This window comes from Malaclemys terrapin, chromosome 17 (assembly GCF_027887155.1).
Source record: "Malaclemys terrapin pileata isolate rMalTer1 chromosome 17, rMalTer1.hap1, whole genome shotgun sequence".
NCBI lineage: Eukaryota > Metazoa > Chordata > Testudines > Emydidae > Malaclemys > Malaclemys terrapin.
The window spans coordinates 7,111,624-7,130,999 of NC_071521.1; the positions used below are offsets into that span (position 1 = coordinate 7,111,624).

The 19,376-nt window shown below is 49.7% G+C and overlaps 1 protein-coding gene across 1 annotated transcript in view; it reads left to right on the forward strand.

The window, feature by feature from the left end:
- The first annotated feature begins 689 nt into the window (after positions 1-689).
- DIPK1B (divergent protein kinase domain 1B) overlaps positions 690-19,376 on the forward strand; it is a 42,865-nt gene continuing 24,178 nt past the window's right edge. Inside the window, exons 1-2 of the mRNA XM_054007270.1 lie at positions 690-1,273; positions 15,309-15,443. Coding sequence (XP_053863245.1) covers positions 1,211-1,273; positions 15,309-15,443 — 198 coding nt within the window. The 5' untranslated portion in view covers positions 690-1,210. The remainder of the gene's footprint in view (positions 1,274-15,308; positions 15,444-19,376) is intronic.

Consider the following 19,376-nt stretch of genomic DNA (forward strand, 5'->3'; position numbering starts at 1 on the left):
TATAATGATAAGGGCCATATAGGTACCTACAATAGATAGATAGGTAGATGGGGTGGACGGGGATAGATAGATAGACAGATAGATAGATAGCTCTAGGTTTATTAGAAGGGACAGGTATGCAACAAGATTTTTGTCACCCCCACCGCCATCTTGCAATGGGACCTGCTCGTGTGGGCTCCGGGTGGGCCAGGGCTAGCAGATGTAGTTGCAAGATGAGAGCCCCGGGGGGTAATTTCATGGGCTAAAGTCCTTGCATTTTATCTGGCAGCAAAGAGCCAGGCGCACTTTGGGGACACTCCTGCACTGAAATGAGAGGGGGAAAGCTCATTCAGCAACCCAGGCCTCTATCTAGGGGCCAGAGCAGCCTTGTTCGCTGAGGGCCTTTAATGGGGTCTGGAAACCCTCAAGAGGGCTGCTGGATTGAAAAGAAACTGGGGACCTGTCTCTCTATTCCCCTGCCTGCGGTGCACGACGGGCCCCCCCAGATCTCACCAGGGTTCATCTCCCCCAAAGAGCTCCCCCCAAACACTGACTCAAGCACCAGCGGGCGGGGGGCGATGGAGGCTGGGGGGGGGGGGCGCGCTCAGCGCAGCAGGGGATGGGGGGGGGGGGAGGAGTGGAAAGCAACCCCCCCTCCCCTTCCCTATCGGCCGTCAGAAAGCCTCCCTTCGCCTTCCCCTTTAATTCGGGCTCTGCGCTGCGCTAGGAGCCAGACGGCATCGCGGCTGCAGCTCCCGCCGCTCGCCCCGCAGCCGCGGGAGGAGGTGTCCGCCCGGCGCCGGGGTCCCCATGCACCGGCCCGGGGAAGGCGCCTGGGGGGTCCCCGGGGCCCGGGCAGGCGTGGGGCTGAGCGGGGCCGGAGCGAGCTGGGCTTGATCCCGTGCAGCCTCCGGGCCGGGGGGATGCCCCAGCCGCGGGGAGAGCGGCTGCCCTCGCCCCCCGCTGCCCGCGCCCCCGTGCCCGATGCAGCCGCCGAGCAGCCGGGCTCGGTAGCCAGCCCGCCCCCGGGGGGGAGCAGAGCCGCGGACCCCGCCGCGCCCGAGGATTGTCTTGGCGGCGGGGGCTGAGCTGCGCGCCCGGGAGGGGGCTTCCTCCCCCGGCACCCCGCTCCCGCCCCCGGGGCTGCAGCCGGACCCCCCGGCGCCGGGGCGGACTCGATTCCCCGTGCGGCTCGGCCAGCCCCAGCTGGGGCGGCGGGGGAGCCCGCAGCATGCGGCGGCTCCGGAGACTGGTGCATCTGGTGCTCTTCTGCCCGCTCTCCAAGGGCTTGCAGGTGAGGACCTGGGGTGGGGATGGGGGTGGTGAGGGGGCGGCTGCCCTGGTGGGGGTACATCCTGCGTCGCCGGAGGCTGGAGGTCGGGGGGGGGGGCGCTGCCTTTGGTCTCAAGTTGGATATAAATAGATACCTACAAAGTTAAGCCCATGTCCGGCCCCTCGGATTGATCCTGAACAACCGAGTGCAATTTGGAGAAAGAAATTAAAAAAAAAAAAAAAAAAAGGAGGGGGGTGGATTTAACCCCTCCCCCCCCATCATTCCCTAAGGGCTTCGCATGAGGGGGAAACTTACAGATGGTTAATTTCACCGCACCTTTGCTTTTCTGTTGTCAGGGTCCTTGTAGGTCAGGGTGCTGGAGACAGAGAGAGAGAGGAAAATTGTGGCCGTTTAGTTTTAGGTGCATATGACAGATGGATGGACGGGAAGAGTCCAACAAAACCATTCCCTGGGACCAAACGCATTTTCTTCTCCTGCAGAATGCTGGTTTCCTATACCAAACATTAGCCCTGTGAGCTGTGAGTCATGGTGGCGGCTTCTTTTTCCATTTCCCCCGGAGGATTTTTTATTTTATTTTAATTTGATAAGAGTGACCGGTTCCCTGTAGTTGCTGAACAGGGTCAGTGTGGATGCTACATTTGTAAATCTGTTTCTGACCCTGCTATGAATGAAATCGCAGGTGTGCATGTGATGAAAAAAGCAAATAGATGGATATTCAGCTTCAGCGCCACTGTATTTAGGGCTTGAGCCAAAGCTCATTGAAATCAGCAGGAGTCTTTCCATTGACTCCAAGGGGCATTGGATCAAGCCCTTAATCCACTGGTTTGCAGTGAGATATTTCAACCACTAATGCTCTTCCCCCCCACCCCCACACTCTCTAGCTTGATTTTGAAAAGTGATCCTGGATTATTCTACATGGAGTAAATATGGACCAGCACGACACACCAATTGCATAATGGGAAGTTTAACTGTGAACCTCATGTTGGGAAGAACCCACATTGCCTCTACATAGCATGAAAGAGCCAGTTAATCAATCAGTCCTTACATAAATAATGGACCGAGCCAATGCAGCAATGTACCAGTCTAGAACGATTACTTTTTTTCTCTGGCATGCCGACCTAACTGGATTCAAAGTCTGGTTCATAGAGGAGAAGTAGGACTAGGAATGATTATCTCCCAGGAGGTCTTTGGAGTGGCAGGGAATAGAACCTAGCAACAGAACCTGAGGTTCTTACTCAAGGCAAAACTCCCAGGGAATTTAAAGGAAAACGAGCAGGATTTGGGGCTCACTGATTTTATTTTTTTTTTGGGGTGGGGGCAGATCTGACTCTGGAGAGCAGAAGTTCCTCATCCATGAATGTTCTGCCAGAAAAAGTCACACTGAAGCCACAAGCCAGCAATGATGCTTGTCTTTTCAGGTGGCCATTAGAGCTGAAGGAACAATCTCAGCTGCTCTTACATGTTTGATTAGATGGAAAATGGGCTAATGTAAGGAGGAGATTTCCTATGATCCATTAGGGCCAGTGCTGGGGGAGAAATGGAAAGAATGGCAGAGAAAATGAGAGGAGAATGGCAAGGGGGAAAAAAGAGAGAGAAATCCAGCAAACCCCAAAAGGTCCAGGGAGCAGTTAAAGAGCAAAGTTCTCAGCTATGGCAGATCTGTTCCTGCAGAATGATGTATTTCCTACTGCCCTCTCTGACTGGCGTGACCACAGTCCTGGCAGCAGAGATCTAATTTGCAGTCCTAGCTCGGCCCTGTGCCAAAGCATGTGGGACAGTCACAATGAGATGGGGACCGCTGCCCAGGAAGGAGCTGAGCTGAAAGCATTCTGCTAGCTCCTTTTAGTCCTGATCTCAGAGGTGCAGGGCCTCTGAGCTGGCCAAGCTCTCTGCTTTCCGTATAATGCTCAATCATGGCATTGAAATGGGCAGTGGGGGTGCTGCTGTCCATGAGGAGCAGCGTGGGCTTTACACGCAGGACTTGAAATCAGTCCCTGGCATGGAAAATGGAGTGTCAAACAGCGAGCCCCCACCGACGCGGAACAGAAACAGCCGAGCATGTTAGCCATCCATTTACTGCGCTCTGCTCCTCTTGTGCCAACTGTGCAGCTCTGGCAACACTTAGCAGCCTTTTGCACTTGCATTAGGATTAGTGCCGTAGTTCTTTTTCCGAGTACTCGCTGTGTTAACCCTGCAAGGCAAGGTCAGGAGACCAGCCGAGCTGTTTAAGGACCAAATCCAGCTCGACTTCTTTGCATAAGAAGTCTCACTGAAGCCATAAAGGCTTGATTCTCTGTGCCCTGCACCTTGTGTCATCATTTATACTTGGGCAAAGTGGGGGCCAGACTCCTCAACCTATCTGCAAGTATCCCCCATCCATCCATCCATCTATCTCCATACACTCCCATCTATCTATCTATCTCCATACATACCCATCTCTCTCTCTCTTTCTACACAATCCTCTATCAAGCCCTGTAAATGTAAACTGCAGTGGTGCTGATTTGCACCAGCTGAGGATTTGGCCCAGGGAGGGCAAAGTGGGGAGTAAAATGCCAGCACCAGCGTGAGTGTCGGATTCTGATTTGATAGCATTTCACGCTCCCTTTGCCCAGGTGCACATGCTGCCGTAAGGTGTCAGGCAGTGGAGAATCCGCCTCTGGGTGTCTGTATGAAATCAGTGCATTTGGCAGCTGATGTGTGCACATTTGATTTTGATCTGCTTCATCAAATTACGAAATCAGAAATGCCATGCCGACAGAAAGGAACTTGATATTCATTGGCTAGAGAACCTCGGTCGATGAGAGCCTGGTGTGCACTGAGAATGGTCCTGAGCCAGTGTGGTTTGTGAGGCTGTATTTTGCTTTTTAAAAAATTTGCCTGTTATACAGTTTACTCCTTTAATGTAAGAGTCGTGGGAAATCTGATTGACAAGCCCTGAGTTTCTCTCTCTGTTAGCAAGGCCTGGCAGTTGGCAGTAGTAAAGTATCACAGAAAGAGCCTTTTTCCTCCAACACTGAACTCCATTAGAATAAGGGAAAAACCAGCATTATCCCTAAAGCTACTCTCTGTGTCTCCAGGCTTCAATGGGGAGCTTTTGCTGAGAACCCAGGGCCCATCTTGTCTAGCTTCCTGCAACTGATTTAAAGAAACAGTACAAATATACAGGCCATGGGGCAAATTGTTTTGAAAAGAGCCAGAATGACATGGGTGATGAAACCGAGGTTACTCTGGAAGGATGCGGGTTTGAAATGCACTGATGCTCTCTGTAGTGAAATAACAGTCAAGCCGCTAGTAAAGCCCAGCGGAGAAGAGAACGGATGTTGCGCATTTTTGCCCCAGTCCCACATCTATCCCGAAAGAGCATCCCCAGAGGGGCGGCTAGGTAGGCATGAGCATGGCTGGCAGGTCATGGAGAGCTGTGGCAAAAGAAAGGAGACAGAGCAGCCTTTGAGCGCTCTGTCTGTTTCGCCTTTGAAGTTAACTCCCGCCAAGTATCTGTGGCACTTCAAACAGGAGGCACTGAAGACTCCTGCTGGCCAGCTGACAGCTTGTTATTCAGCCTACCCACTGTACCCTGGCCAAAGGAAGGGCAGACGCTAGCTGCTGATGAGATGTAGTTGAACTTAACAAGAGGGTCCGGTGTTACGGTAAAACCCCGTCCGATATTGAGAATAGATTTTTGCGAACTATACATGAAACATACCCCGAATGTATCCGTCCTCCCTGGGATGAAAACTGCCTGCAGAGGGAGCCAGTGGGAGCAGGAAATCTGTCACGCGTTCTCAGGGTTTCAGAGGGGATTGGAACACACCTGTCTGCAGTTCTCTTGTCCTCCCAGCCCCACTCCCTCCCTTTCGCCTGTTCATTCACCTGCAGCGCACTGTGAGCTCCTGGGGCAGGGAAGTGTCTTTGCGTTAGTTGGTAGGGGGCCCTGATCCCTGCCTTTAGGGGTTACCTAATAATTAGTCAAGGAAAGTGACCTTTTAAACACCAGTACAAATTCCTTCTGATTTCCCGGAAAGTGGCCCATAGTTTGCCGAAAACTAAATACCTACAAACAAGCAAACAAACAGATCCCTTCTGGAGCCTAATTCTGTTCTGATTTACACCATAGGAACCTAGAATCACTCAAGGTTTTTAGCTTGGTGGGTGGAGTTACTCATAAAACCAGAAAAAAATTAAACCCGAAGGGCCAGATCCTCAGCTGGTGTAAACTGGCAGAATTCAGGGGAGTTATGCTGATTTATGCAAAGTGAAGATCCAGCTCTAAATAACTCTAGACAAATGGGTCCTGTTATTATTTATTGAGAGGGGCCAGTCGCATTGTGGCTGATGCGGTACAAACAGCTCTGGTATAAATCCAGAGTAACGCTGAGATTTTTAGCTCAGTGGATTTATTCTGGAGTCCACTGGTTTAACTGAGAGCAGAAGTAACCGTGACGTTGGAAACTCTAATACCGATCGTCTCAGCTCTGACGTGCACCACTTGGAGGAGGATTTCCTCTTGCAATTCACTGGGAAGGCAAAAAAGTGAAATAAAAGGAGCAGGAGACCATGGCACTGGGAGCTGCAATAGAGATGTCTGTCTTCTAGGACCATGCTAGGAAGGTCAGGGGTCTGATTTCCCTTCATTTCATGTGAAATACACGGGCACTCTGCATCACTCAGGGCAAGAGTGGGTTGCTTACACATGGTCAGTTATTCAATGGCTTGGAAAAAACTAACTCAGCGGATGAAGGCTGGACTATGCCACTCATAGCAGCTCAAGATGGAAAAGGCCCATTCGATTATCTAGTCCATCCCTACAGTGTAGCTTGGAATACATTGTCTAGGCAAGTTTTACATATCTTAAGAAATGGCATTTCCAATACCCACCTTGGGAGAGCACATAGTTGACTGGACCATCATTGGGCTGATGGTTGAGCTGTTAGGATATGTAACTTCCCTTGAAAACGGAGGTAGGATAACATGAGTGCAGCCTCTCATCTCTTCAGTTATCATCTAATATCTCTCTCTCTCTCTCTAATCACTGCCCCAGTATAACACATACTATTCTCCTGTAACTGGCTTGCATGGATTTATGAACCTATGTGTGTGATGCACTGACATTAAACCAGGGCTTCATCCAAACTGCCAGATCCAAACACCTTCAGAGTTTGGGGTGCTCAGAATCTAGATCCAAAATGTTGCTGCCCAGGCCCATCCAGAGTTGACTCTCTGGAGGTTGGATCCCAGCCCTGGAAGCTTGTCCCAGCAAACCTCTTTGACAGGCTCACCCAAGGAGCTGGGTTCATAGAATCATAGAATCATAGACTCATAGATTATAGGACTGGAAGGGACCTCGAGAGGTCATCGAGTCCAGTCCCCTGCCCGCATGGCAGGACCAAATACTGTCTAGACCATCCCTGATAGACATTTATCTAACCTACTCTTAAATATCTCCAGAGACGGAGATTCCACAACCTCCCTAGGCAATTTGTTCCAGTGTTTAACCACCCTGACAGTTAGGAACTTTTTCCTAATGTCCAACCTAGACCTCCCTTGCTGCAGTTTAAACCCATTGTTTCTGGTTCTATCCTTAGAGGCTAAGGTGAACAAGTTCTCTCCCTCCTCCTCATGACACCCTTTTAGATACCTGAAAACTGCTATCATGTCCCCTCTCAGTCTTCTCTTCTCCAAACTAAACAAACCCAGTTCTTTCAGTCTTCCTTCATAGGTCATGTTCTCAAGACCTTTAATCATTCTTGTTGCTCTTCTTTGGACCCTTTCCAATTTCTCCACATCTTTTTTAAAATGCGGCGCCCAGAACTGGACACAATACTCCAGGTGAGGCCTAACCAGAGCAGAGTAGAGCGGAAGAATGACTTCTCGTGTCTTGCTTACAACACACCTGTTAATGCATCCCAGAATCATGTTTGCTTTTTTTGCAACAGCATCACACTGTTGACTCATATTTAGCTTGTGGTCCACTATAACCCCTAGATCCCTTTCTGCCGTACTCCTTCCTAGACAGTCTTTTCCCATTCTGTATGTGTGAAATTGATTTTTCCTTCCTAAGTGGAGCACTTTGCATTTGTCTTTGTTAAACTTCATCCTGTTTAACTCAGACCATTTCTCCAATTTGTCCAGATCATTTTGAATTATGACCCTGTCCTCCAAAGTAGTTGCAATCCCTCCCAGTTTGGTATCATCCACAAACTTAATAAGCGTACTTTCTATGCCAATATCTAAGTCGTTGATGAAGATATTGAACACAGCTGGTCCCAAAACAGACCCCTGCGGAACCCCACTTGTTACGCCTTTCCAGCAGGATTGGGAACCATTAATAACAACTCTCTGAGTACGGTTATCCAGCCAGTTATGCACCCACCTTATAGTAGCCCCATCTAATTTGTATTTGCCTAGTTTATCGATAAGAATATCATGCGAGACCGTATCAAATGCCTTACTAAAGTCTAGGTATACCACATCCACCGCTTCACCCTTATCCACAAGGCTCGTTATTCTATCAAAGAAAGCTATCAGATTGGTTTGACACGATTTGTTGTTCACAAATCCATGCTGGCTGTTCCCTATCACCTTACCACCTTCCAAGTGTTTGCAGATGATTTCCTTAATTACTTGCTCCATTATCTTCCCTGGCACAGAAGTTAAACTAACTGGTCTGTAGTTACCTGGGTTGTTTTTATTTCCCTTTTTATAGATGGGCACTATATTTGCCCTTTTCCAGTCTTCTGGAATCTCTCCCGTCTCCCATGACTTTCCAAAGATAATAGCTAGAGGCTCAGATACCTCCTCTATTAGCTCCTTGAGTATTCTAGGATGCATTTCATCAGGCCCGGGTGACTTGCAGGCATCTAACTTTTCTAAGTGATTTTTAACTTGTTCTTTTTTTATTTTATCCGCTAAACCTACCCCCTTCCCATTAGCATTCACTATGTTAGGCATTGCTTCAGACTTCTCGGTGAAGACCGAAACAAAGAAGTCATTAAGCATCTCTGCCATTTCCAAGTTTCCTGTTACTGTTTCTCCCTCTTCACTAAGCAGTGGGCCTACCCTGTCTTTGGTCTTCCTCTTGCTTCTAATGTATTGATAAAAAGTCTTCTTGTTTCCTTTTATTCCCGTAGCTAGTTTGAGCTCATTTTGTGCCTTTGCCTTTCTAATCTTGCCCCTGCATTCCTGTGTTGTTTGCCTATATTCATCCTTTGTAATCTGTCCTAGTTTCCATTTTTTATATGACTCCTTTTTATTTTTTAGATCGTGCAAGATCTCGTGGTTAAGCCAAGGTGGTCTTTTGCCACATTTTCTATCTTTCCTAACCAGCGGAATAGCTTGCTTTTGGGCCCTTAATAGTGTCCCTTTGAAAAACTGCCAACTCTCCTCAGTTGTTTTTCCCCTCAGTCTTGATTCCCATGGGACCTTACCTATCAGCTCTCTGAGCTTCCCAAAATCTGCCTTCCTGAAATCCATTGTCTCTATTTTGCTGTTCTCCCTTCTACCCTTCGTTAGAATTGCAAACTCTATGATTTCATGATCACTTTCACCCAGGCTGCCTTCTACTTTCACATTCTCAACGAGTTCCTCCCTATTTGTTAAAATCAAGTCTAGAACAGCTTCCCCCCTAGTAGCTTTTTCAACCTTCTGAAATAAAAAGTTGTCTCCAATGCAGTCCAATAATTTGTTGGATAGTCTGTGCCCCGCTGTTATTTAAAAAGAATAAAATGGCCAATTGGGCCAAAGGCAATTGGTATTTGGATCAAATTCATCAAGGGGGGAAAAGCCACCAGTGTTGTCTTCTGGAATAATTGGCTGGCTTGCTCCACAGATGGAGACCAGGTGTAAAATAAAGAACCCTAACATTTTAGGGACCTGTCCTGTAGTTCTTGGGTGAGGCTCCCAAGCACCTCAGTGGGAATGTTGAGCTTGTAGTGGTGTGGCAAACTCTGGCAATTTTATTGCGAGTCTCAGGATATTTGGTGTTTTTTTCCTTAAAGCCCCAGCTGCTGGAATCATGTGAATACATCAGAATCAAGGCTTAAACCCCAGAAGGCAAATATTATTTTTTAAAATCTCATGATTTTTTTGTGGTGGGGTGGCGGCTGACTCATGATTTGTGAACACCTGGGGTTGTCCATACTGCTGGAGCTAGCTTCTACCTGCTGAACCAGCTGTCTCTTCTTGGCCACACAGGAGTTTCTGGCCTTGCTGCTTGGGCCAATGCAATAGAGCCACTTTGTTCCTTCTAAGCTATCAATGTGAAGGCACCCGGTGAAGCTTGGTGACCATCAGAGATAATCCAAAGACACCGACTCATGAAGATTCCTCCATCAGTTTTCCTGGGCCAGTTTGAAATCAGTACACTGACACCTACAGTCAGACAAATAACCAGACTAACTGGGACAATATAAAAGTTCAGGTGTTCCAAAGGACTCCGATACCATGTGGCTTTACAAATGTTTGGGCCTAAGTGTGCTGCCCTTAATTGAGCAAAATTCCCATTGAAGCCTCCTGCTCATGAAATGCATTGGCCCAGTGTGTTTTTGTCCCCCTCTAGTGGCTGAATCATGTAAAAGGAATATGAGTCTGTTACTGATTTCAAGCTTGCGGACCCAGGTCACGCTTGTAGCGTGAGATGTCCTGGATTCAGTGCTGTAGGTGACCCAAGCAGGGCATCATTACATTCAGATACCAAGAACTGGAATAGAAAAGAATAGGAGTACCTTGCTTACTGATCTGATTTCTAGACTAAACTCCCAGTCTCACTTGACAGACCCATATCAGGCCCCCCTCTAGATCCAACAGAAGCCGCCTTGGGGGCAGTATTAAACTGCCAGGAGAAAGCCCCAGTTGCTGATTATATGTGTGTCCCTTTATTGAGTACAGCTGGTTTTAGATCTTAAGTGCAACATAGTCAAATAGGAATAGCCACAAATCTCTTATATTTGACAACTGCTCGTGGTAATTAGAGTCCCCCTTTTTACAGACATTAATTTGTGGTGAATGTTTTTGATGGTGAAATAAGGCTTGCTAACCTAGGGCTTTGTGGGCTGATTCACACCTTGGTACAGTATTTGTAATTAGCACACACTGTGTCAAGATGTCTGCTCAAACCTAGACGCTTTCACACTTATCTGCAAATTAGTTCAGAAACAGTGATTCAGATTGAACTGAAATAACTCAAGCCCGTCGAGCAGAAATGCAAGAATGGGAGTTTGGTGCCCTTGATTTCCGACAGCAGGTCAGAAAACTAGATGCGTCCGTGCAGCTAGATCAAGGAGGTGCTACAGCCCCAATATTTAGCATTCAGAAGTGGCTTTGGCAAACGTAATGGGTCAAATCCTCAGCCGGTGTGGACTGGTGTAAATCCATTGGGTCCATTCAGATCTGGCCTTACATGAATGGAAACAGTTGCCAATTTTGGTTAGTTATTTCACTGGAAACTGTGGGTCAGATTCACCCCGATGTGACTCTCTGATTACCTGGATCAGTGTGTTTATAATCTTTGCTGGAGACCCAAATACAACATCCCTGAGTGGGCACGGATAAACCAATGAGAGCGACATTGATTGGTTGATAAAACATGTTTTCCGAACTCTCTAAGGCTCAGCTGGAAACGCGCTAATGAAATAACAAAGTGAACAATTAACAAAGTGAACCCCAGTGTCAGTGGAAGTTCTCACTGACATTTCTGCACCACTTCCTAAAACCGTGCTGGCCCCTCCGGCTCATCCCCTCCAGGAAAAGTCAGCAGAAATAGGGGGGCATTGAAATACACATTGAAGGTCAATAAACTTGGCCTCTCAGACCAGTATGGGGTGTGAGTCCACAGCTGGTGACCTCTAAGTGAAGATACCCTACTTCCAGCCTGTGGGTGTCTGATTCAAAGCCCACTGAAATCAATAGAAAGATGCCTATTAACGTCAATGGCCTTTGGATCTGGTCCTAAAAATGAGAACTCTCTGTTTGAGTGATTTGACTGATCACAGCTGTTGAGACAGAACATGAGGCGAGAGGGCGTTTCTGTGGTAGCCATGATCCCAACCATAAAGTGCTTTATAGGTCAAAACTAGTGCCAGAAATTGCATCTAGAAACAAAGTCTCCTGTGAAGAGCTGTGCCACTAAGGGACTTATCCAAAGTCCACTGAAGCCAATGGGAAGACTCCCATGGTCATTGGCTCAGGTCCTAAGTTTGCAGCTGCTATTCTGCACTAGTTGAAGTTTCAAAGTGATCTCCAGATGCAGCCTCAGGAAGAGTGCAATGCAGGAATCCAGTCTAGAGCCAACCAAGGACTGGCTCACTGGGGCAAGGTTCCTCCCCAGGAAAGGTTGCAACCTCCTCATCACATGCAGATGAAATGAAGCAGTTGGCTGCTACATCTACTTAACTGTTTAAGAGGCACGGGGGATCCACCAGGACTCCTGGATCCCATTACAAAAGTCAGGCAAAGACCCTCCCGGCAGGGCAGCCAAATGATATCAGATAGCGGCGTTGCACTTGCTGGCCCCTGGCAGAGAGGGAGAAATTACCATCTTAATGCCAGGAACAGATCAGCCTCTGAACCTCAGCGTCGTTTGCATGGAATATTGTTGATGCCTTTGACAGACCATTCATTATTCATTGTTCCTGTGAACTCTCCAGAATGAAAACCCAGAGGTAGGAACCTGACAGTCATCATCATCATCACGTTCCCATTACGTCTCTGGTGTTTAGGGCAGCGACGAAGCTCCTCCATCCCTGTCTGTTTCTGGCAAGTCTTCAGTGGTTCCCCAGCTGTGCCCCAGGTTTTTCAGCTCGGCTTCCACAGCTCCTCACCATGTTGTTTTCGGGCGTCCTCGTTTTCGCTTGCCTTCAGGTGTCCATCTTATTGCTACTCTGGTGATGGAATCAGTGTCCGTCCGAAGCACATGGCCCGAGGCTGTTGTTAATCTTCCTGATCCCGTCCATCTGCTCTCGCTGACACCCAGGATGTGTAAGCTGAAGCGTCTCATCTCTGCTGAGATGTCCATGTGTTCCAAACACCATGTTTGGTTTTTGTCTTGGTGGTGAGCACTTCAGTCTTCATGCCAGTGGCTTCCTCTTGGCTTTCACCGCTGCCAGTCCTATGGGTTGTTGACTCCTGCGGGCCATCACACACAATAACAGTCGATTTCTCCGCTGCTGTTTCCGTAACATATTTTATTTTTTACGGGACAGGGTTGGTAGCCCTGTGCCTAACCCCCAACCTGGAGGACCAGGGTGTCTGTTGTCCGCCTCTCCTCCACAGACCAATCCAGCCTGGTTGAACCTGCCCGGAGCAAAAAGCCCCCGCCGACACAGACTCTGGGGATCGTTAGAGCACGCAAGCTGTCCCACCACGCCAAGGCACGGACACCAGAGGACAGATCCTGACAGTGCTTGGGGTTTTTGTTCCATGTTCACGGGGTGTCCTGAAGGAGCATCAGGCGATGCCTCCGGCTGTATATGGCAGCATAGAACCATTTTATCCCAGGGCCCCTTGCCAAGGGGACAGTGGCAGTGTTAGAGAGTTTATGGATGACTGGAATCCCTGCCCTGGGATTATATTGTAGCTAGGAAATGTAGTTTTTTTAACAAGCCCTTGGAACAGTTTCATAAGAGGGTCAGCGCCTCCAGTGCTGCAAACCAACCCAATGCATTGAGCTACACCGGTACACCGACCGAGCCCAGCGTGTGCCGGGAGATAGGCGCTTGCACTGTGAGCTCTCACAAGCAAGGCAGCGCTGGAGCGGCTCTGTGCAGGGGAGATGGAGCTCAAAGAGAGCCCCAGGGGCTGCACATGATCACAGGGGTGATTCCCCCCCTCCCCTCAGCTGGCACTGAACCAAAACACCGGCATGGTGTTAGGGACTTGAAGGTGGGGAAAGGGCTCTGCAGACCTGGAGTAGACCCCTGCCCCTCATTTCTCACAGAACAGAAAATAGTTGCTTTGGGAAGGGCTGATGTTTCTTGCATCGCAGTGACACAGCTGCGTCACCTTGGGGCACAGCGACATCACCCCAAACCTAGGAGTCAGCTGGCATGTGCTTTCGCCTCCCGGGTTTCAGGACATGTGGTTACCCATCTCCATCGTCCTGAAGAGTCTGGCCAACGTCTCGGATCCTCCCCGCATAATCTTCCTTTTCTTTAATTTGCAAATGACCTACTCGCAGCCATAGTTACGTGAGAGATTGGGGTGTGTAGAGAAATCCAAATAAAGGTTAGAAAAAGGATTACCGAGAACAGAAGTCTGAAGTTCCTGCTGGTGCTCAGACTGTTCCGTGTGGAAATGTAATCACGTGAGCGTGCCTCCCGAACACACGCAGACACAGCACTCGGATCTCCCCAGCCCAGGTCCTCCAAGATGTATAGCTGCCCGTGAGGATCTGGGTCGCAGTCACTCCCTTACACACGCACACTCTCTCACACACACACACACTCACTCCCCCAATGGGTATGTTCCCAGATACACACGTGAATATATATGCCCATGGCCACACACACAGCTCACATGTGTCTACCATTAGGATATTTCCCCTGATAGTCAATGCATGTCTACAGCCTGTTCGGTGACCTTCTCCTCCCGTCTCCACATGTAATAAGCTTTTTCGACGGCAATTCCCCTCCTTAGGGGCTGACAAAAGCCCCATTTCAGCTTCATTGGGGCTATAATCCGTGAAAAAAAATGATCAGAGTTGGGCAGAAACCAGCTAGACTCCTCTGATCTCAGCCTGAGGCTTTTGACACTTCCTCCAGCTGGGCTTTTGTGCAGCAGGGCAGCACGGGTGTGTCTACATTGCATTGTAAGCCTGGGTCTGTGGGACCCGGGCTAGTGGACTCAGTGTTTCCAAGCCCAGGCCTGAGCATCCACACTGCATTGTAAACCTGGGTTTACAATTGCTAGACCTGTGGTCTCTCACCTGGGCTAATGGGTCCATGCTGCCCTACGCAGACCCTCTGACTTGGATCTGCGGCTTGAGCTGCATCCGCACTGCAAAATGACAGGGCTTGGACTCAAGTCTCAGTGGGACTCGGGCTCAGATCCCCTGTGCCAGGTGGGTCCTAGGACCTGGGTCCTGAGTAGCTGACTCGAGTCAGACTGATTTGTGTGTGGACAGAAGGGCGGGGTTGGTCTCAAACCTGAGTCTGAGCCTGGGTCTACAGTGCAGTGTAGACATACACAATGGGACTGAGAGGAGGGTAATTGCTTCTTCCCCTAGGAAGGACGGTGCAGGAGCAGAACTTGCTGTGGGTGACTCTGATGTGATTTGCTTTGTACCTGCCAGTAATTCTGGGAGTGAAAAACAGCCCAGTTATAAATGCACCTAACTGCTCCACCCAGCGTGCTTTAAATTCAAGACGGCTGCAGGAGCGGGGAAGGGGAGTGACTCCTGCACTTTCCTCCTGCTCCTTCCCTCCACGCCCAGAGGCCACTGGGGCCAGATCCCCAGCTGGGGAAAATTGGTGTTAATTGGCAGTGCTCCACTGACTTCAATGGCCAAGTTCCACCGGCCACGGTCTGAACCAATTGACCTATGGAGGATCCTCATTGTACGATATGTCCCCTATGGGGACCGCCGCCGAAACCTTAATACTGCTGCTCCCTGCAGAGACTCACCCATGGCCATCTGCTTATTTTACCTGATCCTTAGAGGAAGGAGAGCAATGCTCCTCCCATGGGGCCCAAATCCTCTGCTCTGTACTTGCCTCCTTTTTGTTATTTGCATTGTAGTAGTGCCCAAAGGCCCTGATCCGGGATCACTGCCCCCACTGTGCTAGGAGCTGTACAAACATACACTACTACAATGCAAATAACAAAAATGACACAGGACTGTCCCTGCCCCAGAGAGTTCACACTCAAAGCTCAGCAAGGCAACAGGTGAATACAACAGCCGGGGTTAGGAGGATGGACAACGTAACAGTGAAATCACCACTTGGAGTGTAATAAGTCACAGTATACCCCCTGCCTAGCCCTTTTCAAGTGTTAACGTTTATATTCCTTGTATGAAATGTTGGCATTTTCCTGTTGTTTTTTCCAGAGTCGTCTCCCTGGCATCAAAGTGAAATATCTTTTCCTTGCCTGGCTGGGCATCTTCGTGGGCAGCTGGGTGGTGTACATGCATTACTCATCCTATTCCGAACTGTGCAGAGGTCACGTCTGCCAGATGATAATCGTGAGTGCGGGCGACTTTCACTTGCTCCTGCTGCTTTGCCTCAGATCTGTGTGTTTTTCAAAGCCCTCGGGAAGGGGACCGGGGGACTTGGGACATTGGGAGGTAGTGTCATCAGAGCAGGGGACTGGACTCGGAAGTCCTGGCTACATTTCACCGAGGGAAGCGATCACTGTGATTGTTTGGATGTCACTTTTAACACATTTTGAGAGTTCTTGAGGATGAAAGGGGCCATAGAGAGGAGAGGGCTGAGAATCTCATAGGGGAGACACTTTCCTGAGAGATTTCTGGTGCTTCGGCTTCCAGGCAATGGAGGGGAAACAACCTATTCCATGATGTTTTCACATTTCAGAAGTGAAGAAACAGCCCAGCTAAAGATCCAGGCATTCACATACTGTGGAGAGGCTCAGAGCCTGATGAACATTTCATAGCTGGTGTGTGCTTCTATAATGGACTGAACCAAGTCCCTGGACAAGAAGCCCACCAAATTCAGGGATGTTGGCCTCCCTTCCCATTCTTTGCTCTGGTCTCAGTTCCCACAATGGGTTGATCCTGCCCCCTAGGGACAGAACAACACTAGGGCTGGCCAGAAAACAAGTTTTCCTTTTCATGAAACGTTTCGAGATTTAGTCATTTGTTGTCATTCTGTGTCGGAGATTATTTGTATGAAAAACCAGAGAGAAAAAGTCCCAGGCAGAGCAGAGACTTGTCCCCAGGTCTGAGAAACATTAACATCAAACCCAAGCTGCTTCCGTGACAGGTTTCGGTTCTGACAAATTGGCATTTTCCAGCAAAAAAAGGTTCCTCAGAAAATTCCCGACCATCCCCAAGCTTTGGAGAAGTATGGACGCAACTCCAGCCCCAGCTTTGTGGCTTGGCCTCATCTCTGATCTTAGCATTGCAGGACTGAGATGAGGTTTGGTTTGAGTTCTTATAAGGGGCCAGGAGTCGGGGGAGGTTTCTGTTTTCTCCCCGATGGAAGAGAGCGGACGACTGTAGCCAAATGATGCTGGAGGGCTTTTTGGCATGGACCTGGCTCCTTCCCTTTGTGGGGAGATGATCTACTGTGCTTGGGAACATATCTAGGGAGCTCTACGGCCTTTATCCCCCTAATATCTGAGTACCTCCTACTGCATGAGCCGGCTGCTGGGGGATCTGAGACTGGAACGCGTCCGTGTGGGCAAAGATGGCGCGAGGCGAACAATGTGGAAAACGTTTCCTGATGAACGCATGGTGTGAATGTGTGGCAAGGGCCTTGTGTGCAGCGGGGGTTGTCAGAATGAGTTCAGTCTCACACGGGGCCGTGCGGAGTCTCAACCCCTTACACGCCCTTGGGGGCAGGGTAAAGTAGGGCCGGGAATGGGTGTGTCTGAGGAGCTGACCTGGGCTTGGCTGCCAGGCTCATCATTCTAAGCAGACATGTAGCCAGACTCTCCCCTCTCAGGCCCCACTCCTGGTACTCGGCTGGAGTAGCCTGGAGAGGAAAGACGTCCTTGTAAGGAAGGCCCCGTGCTGGGACTCAAGACACAGAGTCACAGATGTGTACGACTGGAAGGGACCCCAGGCAGGACATCTGGCTTCAAATCACAGCTTTGCCCCAGACTCCTTCTGTGAGACCTTGGGCCAGTCACCTCGCCTTGGTGCCAGTTCCCCCTCGGTACCATGGGGAGAATCTCTTTTTGGGGACTGTCTCAAACTCTGTGTTTATGGAGCTCTGAGTGGGGGCTTGCTGGTAACACAAATAACTAAACACAAGAACCGATGTGGTAGGGTCCTTGCTCTGCAGTGCACTCGCCCCTGCTCACTCCTTCTCACCTTGCGCCAATACGCCCAGTGCCCTGAAGGTATCCTGGGCAGCTCTTCCCCTCCCCAGAAGATGTGCTGAGCAAGCAGCCCCGCAAAGTGCTGCTACATGATTGCACAGGGTGATGGCTGGAAAGCTGCCTCGGACCATCACGGTGCTTCTTACGAGGCTCCTTGGGCTTTATGAATAGACGTCTAATTAGAGTGAACCCCCCTTTGGTTGTCCCAGACACTCGCCCAGTGCTTCCCGTCTGTGACCTCCCAGTGCCGGAAACCTCCGACCTGCAAAGAAGCCCACTTAGTATTCACCCGATAGCTGTAATTAGTGGGGAATCAAAGATCCTGTATGCCACAGTTAACATACACAAGAGTTTTCAGCGGGGTAATGAGGCGTAGATGCCGGAGAATTTTCTGCTTCTCTGGCTCACTTCTTACTGCCTTCCTAACCCCATTAACACTTGTTGGGTTCTGCTTCGTCTCCGCTCACCTCTGCTCTCACCCAGCCTTCCGCAATGGAAATAACACCGGCCCCCGAGTCGGCTTTAGTGGGCGCCCCTGGAGTCCCAGAACGGGGGCAGGGCCCCTTCAGTTCACATCTCCTTTAAAAAATGAGTCCATGTCTACCCCTTCTCACAGTACTGTTGCCAGGACAAGGCCCTGATCCTGCACAAAGCTGGTCTTCGGGGCTTGAGACCAGGCCCCGGACTTCATATAGCAGGAATGAGACAAAAACAGCCCCTTACCCCTGCACTCAGCAGCACCCTGTCCCCCCGGCATGTGGGGAAGAGCAGGCACAACACGGGAGAAGGCGACGGCCTCAAGGAGTGAAAGGAAGTTGCAAATGTTGCCGCCTTGTGAAGTGGCATCACTCCACGGTCGCTCTCTGCCCTGCCTCCCTCCTCCAAAGACCCCTCCCTAAAACCCAGCCCTGCCAATGTGGCCACTTGCCAAGACAGCCTCCTGATCTCCAACCAATCTATTTCCCGGAGATCCACCCACTGAAGCATCATCCAGGGTGTGGAGGTGATGTTGATCCTGGGGAAGGTCGCAGCTTCCTCCCACTCTACAACATTTTCCCTCCTGTGTGTGCTAGGACACTGTCCGCTCTCTTGCTGGAGAAGGGTCCTCTGACAGTGTGCTCTTGTTGCCAAGAAGGCTAATGGAATTTTGGGCTGTATAAGTAGGGGCATTGCCAGCAGATCGAGGAACGTGATCGTTCCCCTTTATTCGACATTGGTGAGGCCTCATCTAGAATACTGTGTCCAGTTTTGAGCCCCACACTACAAGAAGGATGTGGAAAAATTGGAAAGAGTCCAGCAGAGGGCAACAAAAATGATTAGGGGTCTGGAGCACATGAATTATGAGGAGAGGCTGCGGGAACTGGGATTGTTTAGTCTCCAGAAGAGATGAATGAGGGGGTATTTGATAGCAGCCTTCAACTACCTGAAGGGGGGTTCCAAAGAGGATGGAGCTCGGCTGTTCTCAGTGGTGGCAGATGACAGAACAAGTAGCAATGGTCTCAAGTTGCAGTGGGGGAGGTCTAGGTTGGATATTAGGAAAAACTTTTTCACTAGGAGGATGGTGAAGCACTGGAATGCGTTACCTAGGGAGGTGGTGGAGTCTCCTTCCTTGGAGGTTTTTAAGGCCGGGCTTGACAAAGCCCTGGCTGGGATGATTTAGTTGGGAATTGGTCCTGCTTTGAGCAGGGGGTTGGACTAGATGACCTCCTGAGGTCCCTTCCAACCCTGACATTCTATGATTCTATGACACTAGAGGATGTGAGCCGATAGCCAGATATGAGAGACCCAGCAGGGCAGATGGGACAGCCAGCGTGTAGAGCTGTGCTAACGCGTCTAGACAGTACCATCGGCTGCAGGGTGGGATCTGGGTACCCAATGCACAAGCATCTACCATTGAGCTGCAGGAATAAGGCCAAGATTTGCAAAAGCAACTAGTGACTTTGGGTGCCTCAGTAATCAACTTCAGATGCCTCAAAGGGGCATAATATTCAGAAGAGCTGAACTGTAACACCCCTCAAGTCAGACCGCTTCCAAGTGACTCAGATTGGGCCTGCTCTAGCCAGGATCACTAGTCACTTTGGAAAATTCTGTCCTAAGTCTTTCATCTGGGAGT